The sequence below is a fragment of the Otolemur garnettii genome, unplaced genomic scaffold (genome assembly GCF_000181295.1).
Source record: "Otolemur garnettii isolate 467f Iridium unplaced genomic scaffold, OtoGar3 scaffold00058, whole genome shotgun sequence".
NCBI lineage: Eukaryota > Metazoa > Chordata > Mammalia > Primates > Galagidae > Otolemur > Otolemur garnettii.
In genome coordinates, this window is record NW_003852453.1 from 9,054,068 (window position 1) to 9,078,948 (window position 24,881).

At 40.0% G+C, this 24,881-nt stretch overlaps 1 protein-coding gene across 1 annotated transcript in view; it reads left to right on the forward strand.

The window, feature by feature from the left end:
* NUP93 (nucleoporin 93) overlaps positions 1–24,881 on the forward strand; it is a 114,317-nt gene that overhangs the window by 20,066 nt on the left and 69,370 nt on the right. The window contains exon 3 of the mRNA XM_003792557.2: positions 10,427–10,544. Coding sequence (XP_003792605.1) covers positions 10,427–10,544 — 118 coding nt within the window. The remainder of the gene's footprint in view (positions 1–10,426; positions 10,545–24,881) is intronic.

Genomic DNA, 24,881 nt, shown 5'->3' on the forward strand with positions numbered 1-24,881 from the left:
AGCCCTGCTTATTTGTACTGTCTATGCTGCTTTTGTACTACAGTAGCAGAGTTGGGTAGTTAGGACAGAGGTCAGATGGCCTGAAATATTTAGTGTCTGTCTTTTGCAGAAGAAGTTTGCTGACGCCTAGTGTACATGGTAATAATAAATTGAAAGAATACCCATGTACATGATGCCCAGTGAAGGCTTAGATGTATCTGTGAAGTCTGCCTAGGTGCCTATTATCCACTGCATACTCCTCTTTACCCCTCAGAGATACCTAACCAGATTTTTCCATTCAAACTCTGAAATCACATAGGGTTTATCATAGGGCGGTGGGATCCCTCAAACACCTTGAGGTCCAGGGCAGCCTGACCTCACTTGGTCTCATGCCTCGCACAATCTGCTAGAAAATGTGTCTGGGGGCACAGAAATGATACGGGCTGCAGGATGGGTGGTGTTCATCCATTTGTGGAAGAAGGCCAGGTTCTTTAGCTTGTTTCTGTAGAAGTTGCCAGAAATATTGATGCCCTGGCAACACAGAACCACCACCTTCCAGCCCAGCAGTGCCTGTTTGGCCCTGATGGCCACCAGGTGGCAGGGGAGGAATCTAGAGGTGCACAGAGAAAATGCTGGTAGTCATTCTCTCTTCCTAACTTTATCCTTCAAGGTAACCAATGTTATTAGTTTACTTTTTTATTTTTTCTTTTCTCCATATTGATGTAAGACATGAATTTGCCCAAAGTTATACAACAAATTATAACTTTACTTGTGATAATACTACTTAGCTGTCTTTAACTATTTGTCAGGCACCGTACCACACACTTTACATGTATTATATAAGTTCTTAAAATAACCCTGCGAAATATGTGTTATCTGTACTTTGTAATTGAGGAAAGTCAGACAGTGGCTAAAACAGAATTCAAATCTGACTGAGTAAGAATCCCTTATATTCATCTGGCATTTTTTAGTTCCCAAAGGATTGTTATAGGTATTTTCTCAAGTGGTCTGCAAAGCCTGAGAGGTGGGCAATGCAGGGATTTTCCACCACATTTAGGAAGGGAGAAAACTGAGGCTTGGAAAGGTAATAACTGTAAGAGTTTCAGTAAGTGAGTGACAGGTAATAATTGGACCCAGGCCCCCTGACATTTTTTCTGCTAACCATGTATGCTGGGAATAGTCTTGTCCTTCCATTCTCCTGGGTCCAGAGTGTTTGCCTCCAGTTTCTATGGCTTTCTGTTCATGAGGGGCTGCCTTGCTTTAGGGAATTGAGACAGGTAGAAGGTGGGAACCTTTAGGTTTTTATACACGTAAGAACTGCAAGTTTCTAATACGGCCTTTGTTTGTAAAGCCATCCCTATCCTAGATTCTCTGCTCCTTCACCAGTCTTTTTCCTCCCCTCTTCCCATCAGGGTTCCTGCATATAGAGCAAATAACCTGTGCACTGAATGGGTCTTTCAGGTGCCACCCACTTAGATGAATTTTCTCTTCTAATAATTCTTTTTTTTTAAATTTCAGAATATTACAGAGGTACACATGTTTTTGTTACATGGGTAACTTTTATAATGTTTTAGTCAGGGTTATAAGTTGCCCATCACCCAAATAGTGTCACTGTACCTATTAGGCAGGTTTTCCCCTCCTTTCTTTCTGATTTCCGGTGATTTTTACTTCTTTCTCTGCCCATCAGTTAGTTCCATATTATTAGAAAGTATATGTGGTGTTTGTTTTTCCATCCTTGATATACTTAGGATAATAACTTCTAGTTCTATCTAAATCGATACAGAAGTAATTCATTCCTTTTTATGACTAAGTAGTATTCCATGGTGTATATGAGGGCTGTCTAGAAAGTCTCCAGCCATGTACTCTGGAAATAGTATTAACAATGGCTGGAGGCTTTCTGGAAAGTCCCTGTATATACCTCCTTGTGTTAATCCACTCATGAGTTGATGGGCACGTGGGTTGATTCCACATTTTTGCTATTATAAATTGTGCTGTAATAAACATTCTAGTGCAGGTATCTTTTGATAAAGTGATTTATTTTCCTCTTTTCTAATAATTCTAATAGCTAATTTTTAAATTTTGAGGTTCTTATCCCTGGTACAGGATAAAATGATTTGGGCACTGGGCATGTTGTCTTGTGTCACTGGTGGAGGTACAGTGCTGTGAGACAGAATTTGGACATAGCTAGCAAAATTGATCCAGCATTCCTAGCAGTGCCACTTCTAGGGATCTGTCTCAAAGATATCCTGGCAAAAACGCAAAAAGACTTGTGCACAAGGGTATATAGTGCAGCATTAGTTGTAGTAGTACAAAGAGGAAATAGCTCAAATGCTCGTCATGGGGATTGGTTGAATGAATGTGACATGTCTACATAATATGTGTAGTGCTTTTCAGTAGTACACAGGAATGAGAGTATAAGCTACCATGGAGTGATCCCAGGACACATTAAGTAAAAAAATGCAAGACAGAGGAAAATATTTAGTACTTTATGATGTAAGAAAGCAGGTGAAAGGCATACCAAGTTCATTGATCGGAAGACTTGGTATTAAAATGTTGATACTCTCTAAATTGATCTACCAATTCAACACAGTCTCTATCAAAACCCCAGCTAGCTTTTTTAGGTAGAAAGTGACAACTTGATCCTAAAATTCTATGAAAGTGTAAGGGACCTAGTATAGATAAAACAATCTTTAAAAAGCTGAAGAAGGTTGGAAGACTCACTTGCAATTTTAAAACTTACATAGTCAAAATAATCAAGACTATGATGTCTATCAAAATAGACATATAGATTGATGGAATAGAATTATGAGTCCAGAAGTAAACTTATGTGTATATGATTAACTGATTTTCAACAAGGGTGCCAAAATTAGTTAGTGTAAAAGGAATAGTCTTTTCAACAAAAGATGCTAGAATAACTACGTAATCTGCATACAGAACCATGAAGTTGGCCACCTACCTCATACCCTGCACAAAAATTAACTTCAGAGGGGTTACAGGCCTAAATGTAAGGGCTAAAACTGTAAAATTCTTAGAAGAAACTACAGACGTTACGTCTTTCTGACCTTAGATTAGGTGGTGCCTTCTTAGACATGACACCAGAAATACAAGTGACAGAATCAAAATACATCAATTGAACTTTATCAAAAGGATAAAATTTATGCTTCAAAGGTTACTATCAAAACAGTGAAAAAACCACCTACAGAATGGGAGAAAATATCTATAAATTGTAAGTCTGCTGATGGACTTGTATACAAAGTATGTTTAAAAAACTCTTAGAACCTAATAAGATAAATAACCTAATTTAAAAAATGGGCAAAGGATCTTTGTCCAATAAGCAGATGAAAAGACACTGCATGGCTGGGTACAAACACCTATAATCCCAGCACTTTGGGAGGCCGAGGCAGAAGGGTCACTTGTGGCCAGGAATTTGAGGCCAGCCTGAACAACATAGTGTGACCCCCATCTCTACAAAAAATTTAAAAAAATTAGCTGGGCATGATGCCTGCAGTGCTAGCTAGGTGGGAGGCTGAGGTGAGGGGATTGCTTGAGTTCAGGATTACCACAAGCTATTATCATACTGTTGCACTCCAGCCTGAGTGACAAAGACCCTGTCTCTACAAAAACAATAATAATAATAATGATAATGACTTTTTAAAAAAGAAAAGATGCTCTCATCATTAGACTTTAGGAAAATGCAAATCAAAACCACAATGAGATAGCTGTAAAAAAAAAAAAAAGACGTAATAACTAGTGTTGGCGAGGATATAGAAAAACTTGAAACCCTCATATGTGGTTGATGGGAATGCATGGTGGTTCATCCACATTGGAAAACAATTCAGCAGTTCCTCACAAGGTTAGCGTTACACATGACCTCGCAGTTTCATTCTTAGGTGTATTCCCAAGAGATGTGAAAACATTTGTCCACACAAAACTCTGTGCATGAATGTTTGTGGCAGCATTTCTCATAATAGCTAAAAAGTGGGCAAAAAACCAAATGGGTTATGGCTAAATAATATGGTATGTGCACACAGTGGAATACTGTTTGGCAGTAAAAAGGAATAAAGTACTAACACTTGCTTCAGTGTGGACAAACCGTGAGAGCATTATGCTAGATGAAAGAAGCCCATCACAAAAGACTACGTAATGTTTGATTCCATTTATATGCAGTGTCTAGAATGAGCAAATCTGTAGAGACAGAAAGTAGATTAGTGGTTGCCAGGGGCCGGGGTGAATGGATGAGGGGACATGAGAAGTGAGTAGGAGGTTTCTTTCTGGGGTGACAAAATATCCTAAAATTAATTGTGATGATGGTTGCACAATCCCGATTATGCTAAAACCCACCTGATTATATATTTTAAGTCTGTGACTTTTACTTACAGTATAGGTATGTGAATTATCCCAGTAGAGCTGTTGAATAAAAGCAGATGATACAAAGGATATATATATTTGCTGATAAAAAAGAAGGAAAGTATAATAAAAAGAAATAAAAAATAATGAAATGAAATTATAAAAAAAGAAGAAGAAGAAAACTATTTTAAAAGTGTCCAGGATTTGTTTTAATTGGGATTGATAAGACATGCAGGCAGGAAATGGCTCTCTTGAAGAAAGGCATTTTTACTCACAGATCCTTAGAAACAGGAGGCACAGCACACCACACAAGGGGAAGAACTGGGGTCGATCAGGAGATCAAGGAGGGAAAACATCAGCAAGAGCCTTTATTGTGGTTTTTATGAGAAGGCAAGGCAAGACAGTATAATTAAGTTTAGGATTCGCTAGTAGGAATGACTTCAGTGGGCTCTGGGGCTAACTAGTCAGGTGCCGCCCCGGGATGATTAGGACAAGGATGGTGCCCAAATTGTGGTATGGGTGGTGTATTGACTGGTTTGCACATGAAAGGTGCCCGTGCAGAGGAATTGTTTGTTACCTGTGGGAATTAGCTGACCCTAGGAGGGGCAATCCTCTAGGATCAGCAGAGTCCTAGATGTCAAAGCATCAAATACAGAAAATAAAAAGGCATAATTAATACAGAAAGCAGAAAAACTAAGGTCACCTATAGGAAAAAGGAAAGAATAGGTGGAAAAGACAGGGAATTTAAAAAAAAATAGATTTGACTTTGGAACTGTGTAAATATTTAACATAACGATAAAAGCAAATTAGATTTCAGAAAAGGAATTTCTAAAAATTGAAAATAAAACAAATGGACCTAAATGATTATCCATTTGGTGACATAATCTACATGTAGAATGGGTTCCAAGAACAGTTCCAAGTAACATTTTGTTCTGTCCTCAGTAATCACATTGTTGCTGAAAAATTATTACAGCTATTTGGAGACTGATGTATGTATAGTGTAGGATAAAGCAAATTAATAATTGTGGTGGTGATGTCAAGAACTAGGATTTTTGGAAACTAGGAAAAAGGAAAAATACACATAGAAAATCTATGAGGTTAACCTGGAACTCTCTGTTCTTAATTTTGAATTGAAAAGTATCAGTGTGAACTCATGATGTTACTTATCTTAACAAAATTACTTAAAAGTAAAAATTCTGTTTCTAGGCTTGGCGCCCATGACATAGTGATTATGGCACCAGCCCCATACGCTGAGGCTGGCGGGTTTGAACCCAGCTCGGGCCAGCTAAACAAAAATGGAAACATAATTCACACAAAATAGCTGAGTGTTGTGGCAGGCGCCTGTAGTCCCAGCTAGTTGGGAGGCTGAGGCAAGAGAATTGCTTAAGCCCAACAGTTGGAGGTTGCTGTGAGCTGTGATGTCACAGCACTCTACGAGGGTGACATAGTGAGACTCTGTCTCAAAAAAAAAAAAAATTATTTCTAGTTTTGGCTATTGAAAAGACCTAGAAACAATCTGGCAGTGAGCAGTTGTGGTGCCCACATAGTTGTCTCTAAAATCTATTTCTTAGTAAAAGCAACTAGGACTCTTTGGAAAGTTGGCTGATTCAAGGTCTGAGGCAGGACTGTATTAATGAATATAAAAATCTTATACCAGATAACAAAGAAGTTTTTAAATAAGACCTACTTGAATCATGTCAAAAGAACTCAGAAACCAACTTCTGCTGGCCAAAGAAGAGATGATTTGGACATCAGTAAGACTAATAACTGCGGTGGATTGAAACACATCAAATGTGTTTAAAATTCATAAGTTCATGATATTGAAAACTCATCAGTTACCTTTGGAGAATGTTGAAGAACCAACTCGTTTTTCAGGATAATTGCATGTTGATAAAAGGAGTTTCTCAGAATGGAAATATTCTAGCTAATAAGGTAGAATACCAGTATTTTACAACTGCTAAGGAGTACATTAATCCAGTCTAAGCAGTGATCATCAGTTTCTGCAAATATTCCAAATAGAGATAACTGGACATTTCTCTTGGTAAAAGTCTAACCCCCAAAATAACGGAACCTGAATCTGATTAAACTTCTAGAGCCTACTTTCAATTTACAGGAAATATAGAAGACAGAGGAACATGTTAAAAGGCATCATGGGGATTCAGTCAGTAAAATCTGTTCTGTAGGAAACTATACCCTTGCTCAGGCGTCCTCAAACTACGACCCGCAGGCCACATGTGGCCTGCCTAGGACATTTATCCGGCTCGCTGGGTGCTTTTGCCGCTGCTGCCTGTCCTGCTTAGCAGCCGACTCATCCCAGGGCCCGCAGTTTGGCCCTCTAACAGTCTGAGGGACAGTGAACTGGCCCCTGTTTAAAAAGTTTGAGGACCCCTGTGCCATGCTGCTTTGAATGTAGACTATGGATCAACAGCATCAATGTCAACCATGAGTTTTTTAGAATTGGAGAGTCTTGGTCTCCATCCCAGACCTGTTGAGTCAGAATCTGCAAATTAATAAGCTTCCCAGGCAAATAAATCACTTGCACTTTTTTACCTGTTCTGTAACTTTACCATCACATGCATATTTAAAGTTTGAAAAACACCGTTACAGAACGAATAATCCAGAATCTTCAATAAAGAAATTATACAGGGAAAAAAAAGAGACAGGGGAAACCTGCAGATTAAAAGAGATTTAGGAGGCGTATCAGTCATTGACAAGTAGAAACCTTATTTGGATCCTGTTTAGAGATAACTGGGCACTGTCTTGGATCTGCTTCAAGATAACCTGGGTGACAGAGGGAAATACAGAGGGTGCAGATGAGGTAAGGTTGGCTTATAGCATGTGAGTTATGGAAGCTGGGTGACAGGTACAAGGAAAGTCATTATTTCAACTTTGTATTTTAAAAATATTTTGGTAGGGCGGTGCCTATGGCTCAAAGAGTAGGGTGCCAGCCCCATATACTGGGGGTGGCAGATTGAAGCCCAGCCCTGGCCTAAACTGCAAAAAAATAAATAAATAAAATAAATTTTTTTTTATAATAGTTTAGTACAGGGGTTGATCCCAGGATGGCTGTGATCTAAAACACAGATAATATCTGGGCATGGTGGTATATGTCAGTAGTCCTGGCTACTCAGGGTGCCGAGATGGGAGGATTGTGTGGGCCAGGAGTACAAGACCAGCCTGGGCAATGTGAGATGCTATCTTTAAAAAAAAGAAAAGAAAAAATGCTATCAAATATTAGTAAGGATGTGGAAAAAGTTGGAATCCTTATATGTTGGTGGGAACAGCGTAAAATGGCATAGTTGCTTTGGAAAATAGCCTGGTAGTTCCTCAAAAGATGAAACATAGAGTTACCATATGGCTCAGCAATTCTTCCAGTAGGTACATACCTAAGAAAAATGGAAACATAATTCACACAAAGACTGTACCTGAGTGTTCACAGCAGCATTTTAAAAAATAATAGCCCCAAAGTGCAAACAACCCAAATGCTCATCAGCAAGTGGATAAAATACAGTTATGTTCATACAGCGGAATACCGTTTGGCACTAAAAAGGAATGAAGTACTAATACATGCTCCAACATGGGTGAACCTGGAGAGCATTATGCAACGTGAAAGAAGCCAATCATAGAAGAGTACAGGTTGTATGATTACATTTATGAGAATTCCAGAATATAAGTGTGTAGAGATAGAAAGTAGATTAATGGTTGCCAGGGCATGCAGGGGAAGGTTTGGGGTATAGGTAGATAGGGGTTTCTTTGGAGGTGATAGAAATATTCTAAAATTAATTGTGATGGTTGTAGAACTCTATGAATAGACTAAAAGTCATTGAATTATACACTTTAAATGGTCAAATACAAAGCCAGGCATGGTGGGACATGACTATAGTCCCATCTACTTGGAAGGCTGAGGCAAGAAGGATTGCCTGAGCCCAGGAGCGCAAATCCAGCCTGGACAACACAGCAAGACCCCATCTCTTAAAAATGGTGAATTGTATGGTATGTGAATTAATATCTCAGAAAGCTATTAAGAAAAAAAAGAGGGGGGACATTGTATTCACACCCATGTTTCAGGCGTCATTCAAGACTAATCAAAATCACTAGGAGAAAAGTCACCTGGGTGATTATTCTAATGTGCAACCAGTATTGAGAACCACTGTTTTAGAGTTAACTATGAAAGATTGTTAGAAGGGGAGGAGCAAGATCGTCTATTTGATATGGCAGCCTAAAAGGGCAGCCCATCCCAGGGATGGCATCATAGTTGATCTGGAAGAGACAAAAATTTACAGAGAGGAACTGTTGGGTGAACATAATCTGTTGCTTTTGGTATTTACTGTATTTTGCTGTATATAGTATGTACTTTTTTGCCCAAATTTTTGAGGGAAAAATAAGGATGCAGATTATACATGGGTAGTATGGCTTAGGGGTAGGGGAGCCCAGTAGGCCTTGTGTCCTCCTGCCTGGGCCTGCCAGGTACATGGGGTTTCAGTCTCAGAGGATCTGGGATCTGGTGGGAGTGGATCAGAGTGGTGTCCTCCTGCCTGGGCCTGCCAGGTACATGGGGTTTCAGTCTCAGAGGATCTGGGATCTGGTGGGAGTGGATCAGAGTGGCCTTTGCCAAATGCTGCAATCAGAGGGGGAGGTGTTGGCTGGGCTGGCAAGGTGGGACACAGCCACGTGGGGCAAGGCCTGAGGCCCAGCTGTGTGGGGGGGACCAGAATCCCCATGCAAGCTCCAGGGACCTGCCTGGCTGTCTGTGGGCCTAGGGGCCTTGCATTTGGCCTCCTTGGCTCCCAGGAGAGAAGGAAGGGTCCTCTTCACAGAGCAAGAGGCTGTGGGAGAGAAGATCTACACATTTCCCAGGAGAGCCTCAGCTCCCCTAGATCTGTCTCTCCTGGCCCAGAGCCAGTCACTTTTTTTAGGGGCATTTTCCTGAAAGTTTGGGTCAAAAATGTGGGTGTTCATTCTACATGGGAGTATGTTATACATGATAAAATATGGTATTAGGATTTCCTATGCTTAGTTCTACCCTTCTCTTCTCCAGTAAGTGTGTAAGTTCAGGATTGAAAATTTGGGGTGCTATAGCCAGAGTTGTTAGGGTGATGTGTGCTATCAAACACTAGCTTCTTTTAAGTTACTCAGAGTGAATGGTAACTTAGGGAGAGTTTGGGGCAGCAAATTATAACCCTAAAAGAATGTAAAAATTAGTCTAGTTCCCCTAAGTTGCTGCCTTCCAGCGAGAGTTCTAGATATTAGTGAGAATTTTTTTTTAACTCTTCCATTGTTGTGTTGCCCAGATGAATAGAAATAAAGCTTGCTATATATTTCATTTCCATTTCTCTCCAGAAGCACTTATTGCTCAGGTAATAGCCACCTATGTTACTTCTGGACAGCAGAAAGGGAAGTTGAAGTTGTGCTGGGATGTGGCATTAGGCTTTTGAAGGGAAACCAGGAATAACCGGCCTTAGATTCTGGTTTGATTGCCCTTGGACAAATCAGTGACTGCCCTAGACTTTTAGTTTCCTCAGCTAATGAATGAAGTTTGAAGTGGGTTACTCCTGAGGCTTCTACAATGTTGTGGTTTATTATATCAGTTTTATAGGATGTCAGGCTGCTAGTTTGAGGTAGTGGTTGAGACTTGTGTTCCAGAACTAGTTGACCTGGCTCTGCCACTTCCTGGCTCTGTGACTTTGTACAACTTTCTTTATACTGTAGGTCCCTACATATGAGCTGAGAGTGAGTAATAGCATCTACCTCATGGATTCTTTATTATCAGTCTATCCTTTAGTCTATATCAGTCTATTATAGCAGTCTATCCTTTAGTAGTAGTAGTATTTTATTCTAGATAAGGCCTTCACTCTAATTTAAGCATGATGAGAACTTGAATCTCTCTTACTCCAAGTACAGTATTGTGTCTGTTATTCCACGCAGTAGATCTTTATGGACAGGTATAGAACAGCCTTATAAAAGTGTCTGAGTAGGACTCTCAGAAAGTTTTAGGAAGTTTTGACTAAAAAATACTCTTTAGTATTTTATGAAGCATATTAGATGTCCTAATCCTAGTTTCTCCCTCACTTTTGTCTGCCTGCCCTATATTCCCATTTAGGTCAGTTCTCCTCGGGTCTCGGGGACTTGACATCTCCCACATCTCCCAACGATTGGAGAGTCTGAGTGCAGCCACGACCTTTGAGCCTCTTGAGCCTGTGAAGGACACAGACATTCAGGTAAGGACTGCCAGGTGCTAGTGGAACCCTGCACATGTAACCCAGGCTGAAGGCCCTGGCCTTCTTTTGACCAGCTGATTGAGGAATTCTAATTTTTTTTATTAATTTTCTTCTTCCTTGGGTGTTCAGAGAATAGGAGTTTCAGCTTTGGTGGAATAGTAGGGAACTTTGGGTTATTTCCAGAGTACTGTGTGACTGAATATAAGGAAGCAATTCCAATCTGCACTTTTTAGATTATTGTAATTATAAGAACAGATTTCTCTTCCCTCCTTGGGCTCAATCCAAGGCATGGAGACATTAGTTGTAAGTTTCCTTTGCTTTCTTTACTAGATCTCAAATAAGTTTACTATTCATCTTCCACATTTCTTTTTTATATCTTGCTTATGTTGGTTGGCAAAGAGCTAGAGAAAACTTAAGAGTACTATTTACTGAAATCTATTCAATGATATCCAAGAAGTATTTGGCTGCATTAGTGGCACCAGGAAATGTTCTAATAGAGCACTTCAGTCTCATTTAACCAAACATGCCACCAGTAAGTGATAGCTGTTTCAATCTAATCAGAAGCTGATATAAAATTAAGGAAAACATTTGTAGTCTGTTTAGTGTTGAGGAATTGGAACAGTGCACTTGCATTAGAGTGAAGGGATAGTGGGTTGCCATTTTTATCACTAATTTCCTTTTGAAATGAAAAGATGTAGATCCTGCAAAGGAAAATCCTATTGTTACTTGGGCTCAGTTTGAATTAATACTCTCTACTCCACTACCCTTCCCAAGAACGGTTATAGTTACATTTCTTTTGCATTTATTTGAATTCAGAAACCTAAAACTCTACTTTGAGTTGAGAGTTGTAAAATATAGATAAAAGTTTTCCTCTTATTCATATATTTCTAAAGCATAGAAATGCTCTTTTTTCCAGTTTTTATATGCTATATCGTATTTGCCTGTCAACTTACAGATGCCTTGTCATTTCTATGGAATCTTAACATGGCATGTACGCTTTTTCAGAAAAGAGTTTTTATTTTTAATTTTAGGCCTTCCCTTTCATTGTAACTGCTTAGTGCTCTCTATTAACAAATATTTATAACAGATGTGAGATGGGGCTGAAAGGATAGAGCTCAAATAGTTTGAATAGTCACCATATTTTGAGAACATCCATAACAATGTGGAAAGAAATGGCACTTGGTTAAAATTTTTTTTTTTGTTTCCTTGAGTGGTTTTTTTCCATCTACATTGAGAAGCTTGAGTGTGTTTAACATTCAAGATACCAAAAAAGTTGTTTATTTGAAAAAATGCTTTTTAAAATTCTTTTGGCATTCTTAGAGTACCTATTTAGAATACTTGGCAACATTTAGTGATGCGCTTTATGCATTTCCATTGATGTGGTATCCATTTTTTACCTGGCAGTATTGACAGGTTTATAAGTGTATTGAGCTGTAATGATCATCTCCTCTAATGTGCTCCTTGGGGGGGACACCCTCCTTCAGTGTCCCTATTTGGCAGTTTCCCAGCAGCGTGTGTTCAGTCACATCAAAGAGAATTTCTTAATTTGGAATGAGCATGGCAAAGAGTTTTGCACCAGTACCACTGGGAAAGCTTTGAATTTAGAGATTAAGGACGCTTCCATTTCAGTATTTTACCTTTTAGTTGGGCTTTTTCCAAAATAGCTTCAAGAATGCAAAATGGTCACTCTCAAATGGTCACTCCAAGATAACTTCTGGTGAATTGGGAATTGATCATCTAGCCTGGAAGTAAATGTTTAAGACTTACTAGTTTTGAAGTAAGACCTCTGTTGACTTCATCTTCTTGCTGTCAGAGGCTTAAAGGAGAAAATTTAAATTTTTTTTTTTCCATTTTTGGCCAGGGCTGGGTTTGAACCTGCCACCTCTGGCATATGGGGCCAGCGTCCTACTTCTTTGAGCCACAGGCACCACCCTGAGAAAATTTAGATTTGATCTAAAAGGTTTAAGCTTTGGTTTGATCTGAGATGACTCTAGTTTACTGATAGAGATTGGAGGTTTTAAGTTGCACTGTGTGGCTCAGATGCCCTATACTTCCTGTACTCATGGTAGTATCATGACCTTGCCTGACTTGTTTAGTTGCTGAGTGTGAGAGCCAAACCTTCTTGCACCCTCAGCAGGGAGTCAGCCTCTTAGTTCTTCTCATAATTTGTGGCTTATTCAAGGAGAGTAAACATGGACATGTTCAGATACGTATTTGTTTTTAGAAAAGCCAGATATTCTGTCTGGTGGACTTCCTTGCCCTATAGCTTTGTTGAGATAGAATTCACATACCATAAATCTGATGGACTTTTGTACATGAACTTTTATTTTTCAACCAGCACTTTTCTTTGAGGTGAGATTGCACCCTAATCACACGTGAGGAATATCAGAGTAAAATTATCGTGACAATTTATAAGACCCTTAGAGTACTGTTCATTAACGGAAATGCTGAGTCATTCTTTGACAGATGCTGTCCAGGACTTTGTACTATCCATGGTTTGCATTACTTACAGACTTGAAAAGGTATTTTCCGGTGTATAGATTGTCCTTTTCTATTTGGTAAACATTGATTATATTTCCTTCTGTTTCTAATGAAGCTTGAAATTAATACGGTGTTTTGTTACTATCTTGTTGTTGTGATCATTGATGTTGGCATGCATTGAGAGTGCATGTTTAAAAAATGGCTGTGGCCAGCAAAGGTAATATATATTTAAAAACCCACTTAAACATATGGGTAGATGATACTAGCAGAACTTTTAAAATGACTATTGATTTTATTTTTTAGAATCAGTCATAAAGAAGGCCAACAAATTTCTGTAAAAGGGGTGGAGAGCAATAACTTAGCAGGACAGGCTGCTAAACACAACTTTACTGATCTCAGTGCCTTTGTGGTACGTGGGAATACTTGTCTTCTCATAGAGATCCACGTGCTCACTTCTGTCCATGGAGAAAACAACTTTTAGGGCAGGTTGCACATCTCTACTGTGATCTGAGCAGACTTAATGCACCATGGATAAAGTGCATTATATAATAATAAAGTGCAAATTTACATAGTTCTGTAATATTCTGGGCTTTTTCCCTAGATTTCATGTATATTTTAAGAAGGCATGCAGAAATAGCCTGAATTGGCCATAATGATGAGAGCTGCAGTTTTCTGGCATTAGGCTGTAATATTTCTACATGACATTAGACTAAAACAGTAATATTATTGCTAAACTTATGTTAGATTTCTAGGCATGCCACAGAGAATTATCACAAACTTGGTGGCCTAGTACAACAAAAATTTTATTTCTTACAGTTCTGGAGTTTGAAAGGTTTATATTGAAAATCCAGATGTTGGTATTGCTATGTTCCCTCCATAGGCTCAAGGAAGGAATCCTCCTTCTGGTTTTGGTGGCTCTTGGCATTGCTTGGCTTCTGGCAGCATAACTTCAGCCTCATCCTCCATCTTCCTTGTGCGTGTTAAGCCTGTCTTTCTTGCCTCTTATAAGGATACTTACTAGTCATTGGATTTAGGGGCTACTCTACACCTAGGATGATCTCATCTTCAGATCATTAATCACATTTGCAAAGACTCTATTTGCAAATAAGGTCACATTTATTATATTTAAGTACTAGGGGTTATGGACATATATTTTGGGGGAAATGTACCTCAACCCATTGCACTTACAATGCCAGAAATGTTAAAACTCTGATGAAACACCTTCAAGTCTAACTCCATCTCACTGTCACATGGGGCATTGGGATAAGGTGTACTGGTCACTCAGAGAATGCAAGTCCCAGCCAAGTTTCTGATCTCATCCTCATCTTTCTCTTGTGGGTCTTTGTAAAATGAGGCTGACTACCCCTGGTCTGATTCTAGAATTCAATTGTAGTTACTCCTAAACAGGTTAACAATCAGTAATGTGTTTGAGAGATTTCTGTGATTTTTTAACTAGAGATCTGAGATTTCTGATTTTTTAACTAGAAATCATCTGCCTTTTTCTTTCTTTCCTTTTCTTTTTTCTTTTTTTTTTTTCGAGATCGAATCTCATCTTGTCACCCTCAGTAGAGTGTGTGGCGTTATAGCTTGCAGCAACCTCAAATTCTTGGGTTCAAGTGATTCTCTTGCCTCAGCCTCCCAAGTAGCATCTGCTTTTTAAAGTATTAAAAACAGTTTTTAGGATAAGAAGGGTAGGATTAAATAAGCTTTCCCGAAGTGGGAAGACCTGTCTTGTGTGCTCTTACTTCAGTACCAGGTTGTCCAACACTTTCTTTTTTCTTTTATACTTTAGATCTTGGTTCACTGCCTCCCCTTAGCCTGGAGTAGCAGCTCTGGAATGTCCAAGCCCTAATTTCGATCTAAGATGCTTTCCTTATTGATGCCACCTCTTCCATAGCCTTCTCAGATCTCACCACAGCCTCTAAATACAGTATATTGGCTTCCCTGTTTAGGGGGAGACAAGATTTTCTGAATATTCCTTTACCCAGTAAACAGAAAACTAGATTACAATGTTGGGATCGACTTGCCACTTCTAATCTTAGGTAAGTGAAAATTCAGTCCCTTTACCTCCCTTAAAAACAAAACAAAAATACTGTTTTGAAGGTCTTCATAATCTGTCTAAACCTCCAGATAGAAATCTGTCCTGTATGAGTAAAGAGAAAAAGAAGTCATACACTGAAGATAAAATAGCCATGAGAAATTAGATTTAGGGAAATTAATCTGTCACATGTAAGACTAGTGGTGTGATAATTGACTGCTTAAAAGCTTGTTTTGCTCACTGTGCTGTATCTATACTATAATAGCAAATTCTTTTTTCTGTTCCTGGAAATGTAGAATATGCTCATTCACTCTTAGTTTAACTTTTAAATAGTGAGAAGAAACTAAATGGCTTTGTTAGGTATAAAAATGAATCAGTGGCCAGGCATGGTGGTGGGTACCTGTAGTCCCAGTTACTCAGGAGGCTGAGGCAAGAGGATTGCTTGAACCCAGGAGTTAGAGGCTGCAGTGAGCTTTGATGACACAACTGTACTCTAGTTCAGACAACCTAATGAGACCCTGCCCCTCGCAAAAGAAAAAAGAATCAGTGGTATTGTAACCCCATATCACCTAAATTGTTATTTTCATTGCTAATCTTTTAATTTTCTATCTTCAGAATTAAGATACTGCTGCTTAAATGCAGCTGTATGCAACAGTGAAGAGGAAAAGTATTTACTCTCTAATTGGGTGTTCGTGGTACTGGCAAGTTACTGGTTGCAAACAGGTTGCAGAAATCCTGTGGCAGTTTGTTGGAAAGAGGGTCAGACTTGTCTAGGATGATTAGTGTGCTAATTCAGCTCTTCAGGAATATTAGTGACAAAACATTAATCTTGAAGAAAAAGTGCAGTAAAGCTTCCCTAGCTTGAAACAGCTGACGGAAAGTGTAGTCTGAATGGGTAAACGGTGTCTTAATTCTAGGACTGTGTTTAAAGAAACGCAGTTGTCTTTTTCACCTGTGTCTAGAAACTTAAACCCTTGAGCATATGTACCAAGGAGAAGTCTTACCAGAGCTGCTTTAGTAAATTTAAGGAAGGATGAGGTTCATTCATAAGAATTGCGTCTATTCCCACACTGACAGTTTATGTACCAATTCTGAGAAATGGTTTAGCAGGCAAAGCATACCTGTCATCCATCTTGTTTCTGTTCTCAGTATGTTTGAGCAGACTCTTTAGCACAAAATGGTGATCTAGCCCAAATTGGATAAGAAATTTTGAATTCATGGACTAAGGACCCTGAAGGAATAAGACTGCTCTCCAAATGACTTCACATAATATAAAAATACAAGAGACTGTTCCGTGAAGTCTAACGGTATGAAGGTTTTTAGTTAAGCATTCATGTTTATTGATCTGCTTCATTACCTTCCTTTTGCCCCTAAGAGAGTCAACTGGAAGTTCACGATAACCTTTCTTCCAGATTTTAGAGGACTTTAACAGATACTTAAATCCTGCCCTTTCCCAGTTTATATTGTTAATAGCTGCCTATTCTGGACTTAGAACTGTAGTTAATGCACTTGGGCTCACTAGCAGATGAATCTGATTATCTGTAGACCTAAAGTTTGTTTGTTGGAGAGAATCCCTTTCCTGAAATACCAGATGTGTTTTAAACCATGATTTGGGTGTAGTGGCTGAACTGCATTTAGAAAAGACACACATCTCACTGTGCTGTATTCTGGTTCAGCGACAGTAGTTGTGCCAGGCTTTGTCCCCTGTGTGGACAGTGTTGTTCACATCACCCTGCTTAATAAACATTTTTGCTGATCCTTGTCCTTAAACCCTGACCTAGTATAAACCTCAGAGCTGATAAAAACCAGTAACCTTATGGGTGTGTGTTGAGGGGGGATAGTCCTCACGGAGGCAGGCTAATGTGCCATTCTCTTTGTGTTTATAATCAGGCAGCCTAATGTTGCTTACTGTGGGAAGAGCTGAAATGATTTAATTTTCCTGCCTGTTTGTGATAAGGCTTAAGGTAGGCATTGTGGTCTGGTGGCAAAGTATGCAATTACATTAAAGTATTCTGTGAATGGAATTAAAAATGGTAACTTTGGAATAAACATAGTCCTGTGGAAAATGTAGAAAAATTGCTTTTATGTGAGCCAGGGATATAAGATTTCAGCCTTTTTATTTATTCATTCACATTTACTCCTGAATGCAAGGCTTTCAGAGTAAGCAAGTAAATGGATGCTGAATGCATTCTGAGCAAGCAGGAAATGACAGGCTTTTTTGTCTTCTCAGAGGTTTCTTATATCCTGTAGTGAGCAAGAGAATATCAATTACCAACTTAAAGAAGAAAGAAGTTGGAATGGTTCTATAAGAGTATTTTGGAACAAGCCCATGGCTAAAATATTTATCTAACATTTTAATAGAACACTTCAACTGACAGCCAGGCTCTGGTGCCTTTGAACTGGAGTGGAGTCATCCCTTTCCTCCTTCATTAGCCGTCTCTTAACCTGCCAAGATCTATTGATGCTCCTGATGAACATAGATTGTCATCTTCACTCTGGCATCTTTAAATTACTTGGTTTCAGGACCAGAAATGGGCTTGTCTTTTTATCGACTGAACTGTTTGATACTGGAGTGGATGTGATTTAAATGGCAGTTAAAGCCTTGTCACGTATTGAATGCATTACTTTACTGTAGCCCAGTCCGTCATTCTCAGGTGGCAGCCCTTGACCCTTTGATCTGCTTGCCACAGCACCTTATGATCTCTTATTTCTGGTTTGGAGTGTTCTATCCAAAGCTGTCCTGGCTCCTTTGATTGGTGGTTGTTGCAAAGTGTGGCTCCTCAATCACAGAACTTTGGGGCCCAGTTGTGATTGTTCCCACTGAAAATCTACATCCTAGGAAGGAACAGAGAGGAGCTCACGTAGGGGAGTCTCTGGGATTTACTTCTTGATGGTGGTTTGTTTGGAGGAACCAGGAAAAGAAGCTGGGAGGTGGGACAGGCAGTAGCCTCTGCTGAAAAGACCTAGACTGAGAATTTTGTTTTGCTTGCAGAACTTTCAGAACCAGTGTGTATTGCTTCCTTTTAAAGCATTTTTCCTGTTTCACAAATGCTCATCTTCCATCCTGCACTTCAGATACAAAGACGTCGAATGCTTTCATTCCCTAAGCCTGGATTGCTGGAATCCAAGCTGGGGCTAAGGCCCTTGATTCTGATAGCCGCTGGTTTGCAGCGATCACAAATCAGCAGTGGTGCGTGGGCTGCTTTAATTATCCTGAGGAGAGAAAGGCCAGTCCTCCCTTCTTGCTGTGGCATGGCTGAGGCCGAGATGCCATCTGCAAGTTCTTACCTTTCAGAAGGCTGCAGCACTTGAAGCCCTGCAGCAGAGTCTGCTGAACAGGACTGGGCCTGACATAGCCACCAAGATATTGCTCAGAAAGGACCCCTATCTTACAAAACATATTTACTGTGAGGACTGGGCTATTCATTTACTTTATAAAACTAAGGGGAAAGTTAGGTCAGCAGAATGTAAGTGGCAGTGTGGATTTATTGGCTGATTTTATTATTACCGCCTAATTTGGTTTATTTCTTTGAATAGTGTAAGCAAAGGGACATGAGAGAGAGAGTTTCCTCCACTCCCTTTTCTTTAAAAAAATGTCCATTTTAAAATGCTATTGCTATCTTAGGGACAGGTAGAAACAGCCATAAAAGGTAATTATATGCTTGATTTGTTCAAGGTACCAAAATACACTGGTGGGATATTCCCTGGGATTATTCTCTTCGATTAGTTTCTCTCTTATCCACAGTGCATATCAATCTGTGTCAGCAGGGTCAGTTTGTAAATGAGCAGGGCCCGCTGGATCCTTGAAGGTTTATAGGCCTTTACAGCGACATTTGGTTGTATGATGAGGTTCCAAAGTGCCTCAAATGTCTTAACGTTGAGGGAATATGGCAGTGATGCTATTCAAAGCACCATTCAAAAGGTGCTTTCCCTGAATCAGTGCTTCTCAAAACATTTTTCCCCCAATTAGTCTCAGACTGAGACTTTAATAAAATATAATAAAATGAATTACTATAAAAAAGGAAATAAAATACATGTAAAATATAAGCCCTAAATTATTTTATTTCATTTTTTTTTGAGACAGTCTCAAGCTGTTGCCCTGGGTAGAGTGCCATGGCGTCATAGCTCACAGCAACCTCCAAATGGGACTCAAGCAATCCTCTTGCCTCAGTTTTTCTATTTTTAGTAGAGATGGGGTCTTGCTTTTGCTTAGGCTGGTCTCGAACTCATGAGCTCAAGCAGTCCACCTGCCTTGGCCTCCCAGTGTGCTAGGATTAAAGGTATGAGCTGCCACACCTGGCCACCAGCCCTAATTTTAAAAATTAGGTTCAATAGATATAAAATTACTCAAATTGCTATAGTTTCTAAGTGCTTATTCTCGGTTTTTGTGCATATTGGGACTGAACCATTTGCAGACTGGTCACTTTAAGCAATGTGAATTCAAGTAGTTGTATTTTTTCCTCCCTCCCTCCCTCCCTCCTTTCCTGTGTTTCCCACTGGTGTACTGAAACACGGTACCAGAGACAAGTTCAATTCCTGTCTTGTGTTTTATTCCACCCAACGTCAGGGAGGCAAAGTGAACATTTATCATGTCTAGATGCTGTACTAATTACTTTGTAGGCCTCTCATTTAATCATTCCAGCAACTCTCTGAAGCATATCCTTACCTGTCAATCCTGTGTCACAGATGAGGAACCTAAGACTTAGAAGGGCTGGGTGTGACACATTGGAACTCTCCTCACCCTTCTCTTGGTTTGGGTTCAGTATTGTGCTCTTAGCACTGTAGGCTTTAAATTTCATTTGTAGACTAAGACTGTTAATAAAGAAGTGAATTTTAAAGATGCGTTTGAAGGAGGAAAGTTAATGGAAGTATGAAACAGAAGTATACTTGGTAGCTCATTTAGAGCACAATCAAGAGTAGAAAACCTGCAGTGAGCCAGGCGAGGTGGCTCATGCACTCTACCTGGGGCAAATGAGTGAGACTCTGTCTCAGGAAAAATAAAATAAAATGAAAAGAAATCCTGCAGTGCCAGAGAAAGGTATACCATCTTTCAAATAGATGTGGTAGGCATTGCTCTTATTTACATAAGCTTAGCAGTAAAATAATGTCGATTGGGGTTCGATTGGGGGATAGCTGGAACATACCTTCTAAATCTTAATATGAACTCCTGCTGGGTTTCGGGGCAGAGTGAGAGGCTGAGGGAGTTGTGCAGGAAGACCAAACCTGCTTCATCCATTTGCCTTTTTGCCATAGTTTCTGCTTGCTGAAAACTTGTCAGTTTAATTTACTGTCTGAAGCTCAACCTATTATTTTTCAGGTTTGCTGCCCTATAGGTATACTGTAAAGGATTTCTGTGAAATCCTGGAGCAGCTTTTAGTTTAAAAATGCCGAGACTTTGTGCTTGTGAAAATAGGTTATGTTCAGCTTCCTGCTTTATCATCTTTGTTTTGTTTTGCTTCTGAAGCTGAACTTGAGTTAGAAGGATGATGCTAGAAGCAATTTAAAGTTAAGGCACATCAAATTTTTACTGTAATACTGAACTATTGATTCTTGACTTGTAGGTTTAATGCAGACCCATTTCCTTACTTAGTGTCTGACTGGCCATTAAGCTCTGGCAGTGTGCCGGAATGTTGAAATCTTGTATTGTATAATATGATTTAGCTGTCTTTGTGTATTTGGTTTTTAAAGACACAGACAAAGCCCTCAACTTTGTGTTTATACTCCAGAATGCAGGAAAGGATTCCTATTCTGAAAAATTATTCACTTCTAGGAGATAGCATAAAAGTGAGGAGCTGACATTCAGCAGAACATCAACACCTGTACGTCATGCAAATTGGAACTCTTTGGGCTGACGTACAAATAAAAGCAAACAGAATTATGAAGAGAAGACTAAGCAGGGAACAGAAAAGATGTGGCAGTGAGTGTGCAGAGTAGATCACAGTTAAACACTTCCATGGAAGTGGTCTTTAGCATTTGCTTGGTGTCACTCTGCTGCCACAGAGTTAAAATTAGAATCTAGCTGAAGGCCGGCTCGGGGTTCTGCTTATGGAGGGAGCAGGGCAGGGGCACAGAAGTGGTTGGAGGAAAAGTAATCATTGGGTACAAAAAACTTCCACCCTCTTTTACAAGCTGGGCACCTTTTGACTAGAATAGAGGATGTGTCCTTACCCTTTGAGTTAAGGCTAAGGGAGTGAGATGACAACCATAAAATCTGGCATTTGGGGAATGTGGCTTCAGGAGGGAAAACTCATTCTCCCAGTTCCAATTACAAAAGTAAGACATGCTTAATTCAGAGAACTTGGACAGTGGCTCCACAGTCACTTTTTTGACTGCTGTTCTGCCTGTTGGAGTTGTTAGAGCAGCCATGATTTGGGGAATGTTAAACTGTTTGGACCTGAAACTTGAGATGTTGAGACTGTAGAAAATCTTCTGTTTGAAATGACAGGAAAAATTGACAACAGGGAAGTGAGGAATTAGCACATGAAGAATGCTAGAGATCATAAAAATGGCCCATATAGCTCAAAATCAGTCAATTTCTATAAAATGATGTACAGTTTTTTCCTTTACTCTGTAATGGAAAAATTCCTAATGCGTGAAACGGGATCTGAGACATGTTGATTTCATGAGCAACGTTTATATCATTTGATTATCCCTTCAAACCATTTGGAAGGCTAGTTACTGAGAAGTTCATGACCGTGTCCTAATTCGGGAGGTTTAGGGGGAAGCAGTAGGCCAGGAATTTTGTGTGAATGTTGAAGGGCATGTCATAGTATCTTTCTGTTTGTATAATACTTTTCTGTGGCATTTGTTTACTTCACCCCTCTCCCCACTGCAGTGTCTGAAATGGTTGAATGCGTGTTGTCGTATCTTTATTTAAAAGGGGAAGAAATTAACACTAAGATAGATTAGTTACTATAAAAGGTAGAACTTGACCCCTAATAATTCTTCATACCTTGTCTTGTATTCTCTTTACTATGCCTTGCTGAGGAAAGCATCAAGCGATAGACTGGTTAGGGAAATTCCATACTATACTTTTCTGCTGAAAAGAAAAGAATAAGACTCTTAAGAGGCTGAGTCTTTCACCTCTGGTTAAGTTTCTTGTTTGTCCCTCTCTTTCTTCTGACCATTTCTTATCTGTTTTCTTTGAAATGACATTGCCGTTTATTCTTTCCTATGTGAAAGACTTGCTAGTGAACTAACTTGACTGTAGGATGGAAATGCTACTTAGAGAAGTAATTAGGTATGACTGGCGTCTCTCGAGTATGTACTTGGTGACAATAAACCTCACTTTTTCCATCTGAGATAAACTGTGGAACAAAAAGTGATCTGAGTGCAGTTTTCCTTACGTGAAGGGGTTCCGGGTTTCTTGAGATTTGTTAACACTAGAGCCTGTCAGTTGGGTCATTGCTGGCAAGCAAATGCAAAGTAGCAAACTGGAACAAAGGCCACATTTGGAACTGGAGGTGGACTAGAAGACGTGAGGGGTTATAGTGCAATTTGAGGGAAAGGTTTCCTTGTTTTGTTTTTGGTTTTGCCTTTGTTTTACCCTCCGTCCCGCTCTCTCTAACCCTGCCCCTGCCTCCTTTTCATTCTTTTTGGGTTTTGATAGCTTGCCTTTTTTCTTCACATCTCTCTTTTTCTCTGCCCTCTGGCCCCCCTGCCCTCAGCTCTGTGGCGGCCCTGTGGGAGCTCAGCCTTACTGTCCACTAGAGGTGGGCCTCCTCCTTGTTTCCCCAGAACCTTACTTACACTCCTTACTTGTGTTTTCCACACTTGCAAACTCCAAAGAAATGGAATTTAGTTTATCTGTCTAGCTAACTTGCTCTTTTGATGGGCTTCCTAAAGTGCATTTCCTTACCTTTGGCCCTCCTCTAAAGCCTCTGCTAATTTTCTGCTTTTGCCTTAGTATCTGACACAGCTTGGTATTGAGGGTCTTTAAGAGTTTTCTGTTGTAGTACTGTGAAATATATTTTGTGTCTTGGACCCTATTTCCTGGCCTACAACTCCTACAATCCTTAGAAACATCAAAATGATGTCTTTTTGTATGCTAATGGGTTACCTGGTAGCCAGTAGCTCCTAGGTAGCTTCAGGAGGAGGGCTGGTCACCAGAAAGAACTAGACAGTATGAGGGGGCTGGGACTGAACCTACTTCAGCCTCCTCAGAGGGAGGAAGGGCTGAGTTAAGTTGCTCACCAGTGGCCATTGGAGAGCCTCTGGACAGCTGAACAGGTGGAGGCTAATGAGAAGGTGAACAACCACTCATTCACGTGTGAGAAGGGTGTGCACCCCAGCTCCTCAGGGACAGAATCCCCTGCTTTCAAAACCCGAATGGATCTTGCCTGTGTATCTTTTCATCTGGCTGTTTACTTGTATCCTTTGAATTATCCTTTGTAATAAACTGATAAATGTAAATAGGTATTTCCCTGGGTTCTGTGATATGCTCCAGAAAATTAATCAAACCCAAAGAGAGGGTCCACGCCAATCAGTCAGATCCCCTGGAAGTTCAGACTAGTGACTATTCAGAAGGAGGGGGCAGTCTTATGGGACGGAGCCCTCAACCTGTGGTTTTGGAGGCCATCTCCAGGTAGATAGCATCAGAAATGAATTGAATTGGAGGGTACCAGTTGATTGCTTGCTTAGTGTGTGGGGAGGAACCCCCCCCCCATGGTTGGTTACAGAAGTCTTCTATGTCAATTGTTGTGAGACGAGAGCAAAAGAAAGCACAGTTTAAGTTGACTTTTTTCTCATACATACATAGCAAATGGATGTTTGGGATGAGACTTTTTTTATAAAAGGATTGATTATATATTAAAGTCAAATCCTAAGTAGGGGAAGAATGGGGAAGAAATTGACCAAGGAAAATAAGACATTTACTTTTGTTTCTCTTGTGTTTTAGGAGTGAAGTTGTAAATTAATCTATCCTCTAATCTGATATGTGCTCTTTACTGTTTGTTAACTTCATCCTGCCATAGTTACCTGTTCAACCTCCATAGCTGACCACCTCCCTACATTGACCACCTCTGTAAGTTAGTTTGATTTTTATAGACTAGACATGCCCTGTATACACTCATTGGAAGTTCCTTAGGAAGATTTTTCTGTATACCTCCATGTATTGACTATTTATTTGTAGTCCTTTGGGTGGTCAACTTACAGAGGCATTTCTCTTTGATCAGGGGATGATATTTTGGAGCAACAAAGGTATTGCAGAGCCCTGTGGACATCCAGGTTTTTCACTGTGGGGTGAGGAAAAGAAGGAACCCCTGATGTCATGTCTGCATTTTGTGTTAACTTTCTAGCTCAGCTTGGTTTTAATTTTCTTCTCCATTCTTCTCTTGCCCTGGACACCTTTGGAAAGCGGAAATAAAGATTTTGGTCAGTGATTCTGAAGTGTGGTGCTGAGACCAGCAGCAGCAGCATCACCTGAGGGAACTTGTTAGAAATGCAGATTCTCAAGCCCCGTCCCAGCTCTGTTGAACCCAGTCTCTGGGCTCCAGTACTCTAGTTTGAGATCCGCTGCAGTAAGTGATTACAGAGGTCTAGTGTAGGTAAACCCTGTTCTTATAGGCTTTGCCACTGACTCTTATACTCAGTGCACCTTTGATACTAATGCCGCCTTTTCACTAAACGGTAGCGCCAGCCTGCAAAGCAGTGTGTTTATCTTTTAAATGTTGAGTCTGTAGGCTCCGCGCCTATAGCTCAACCGGCTAAGGCGCCAGCCATGTACACCTAAGGTGGCGGGTTCGGATCCCCAGCCCGGACCCGCCAAACAACAATGGCGGCTGCAACCAAAAAAAAATAGCCGGGCGTTGTGGCGGGCG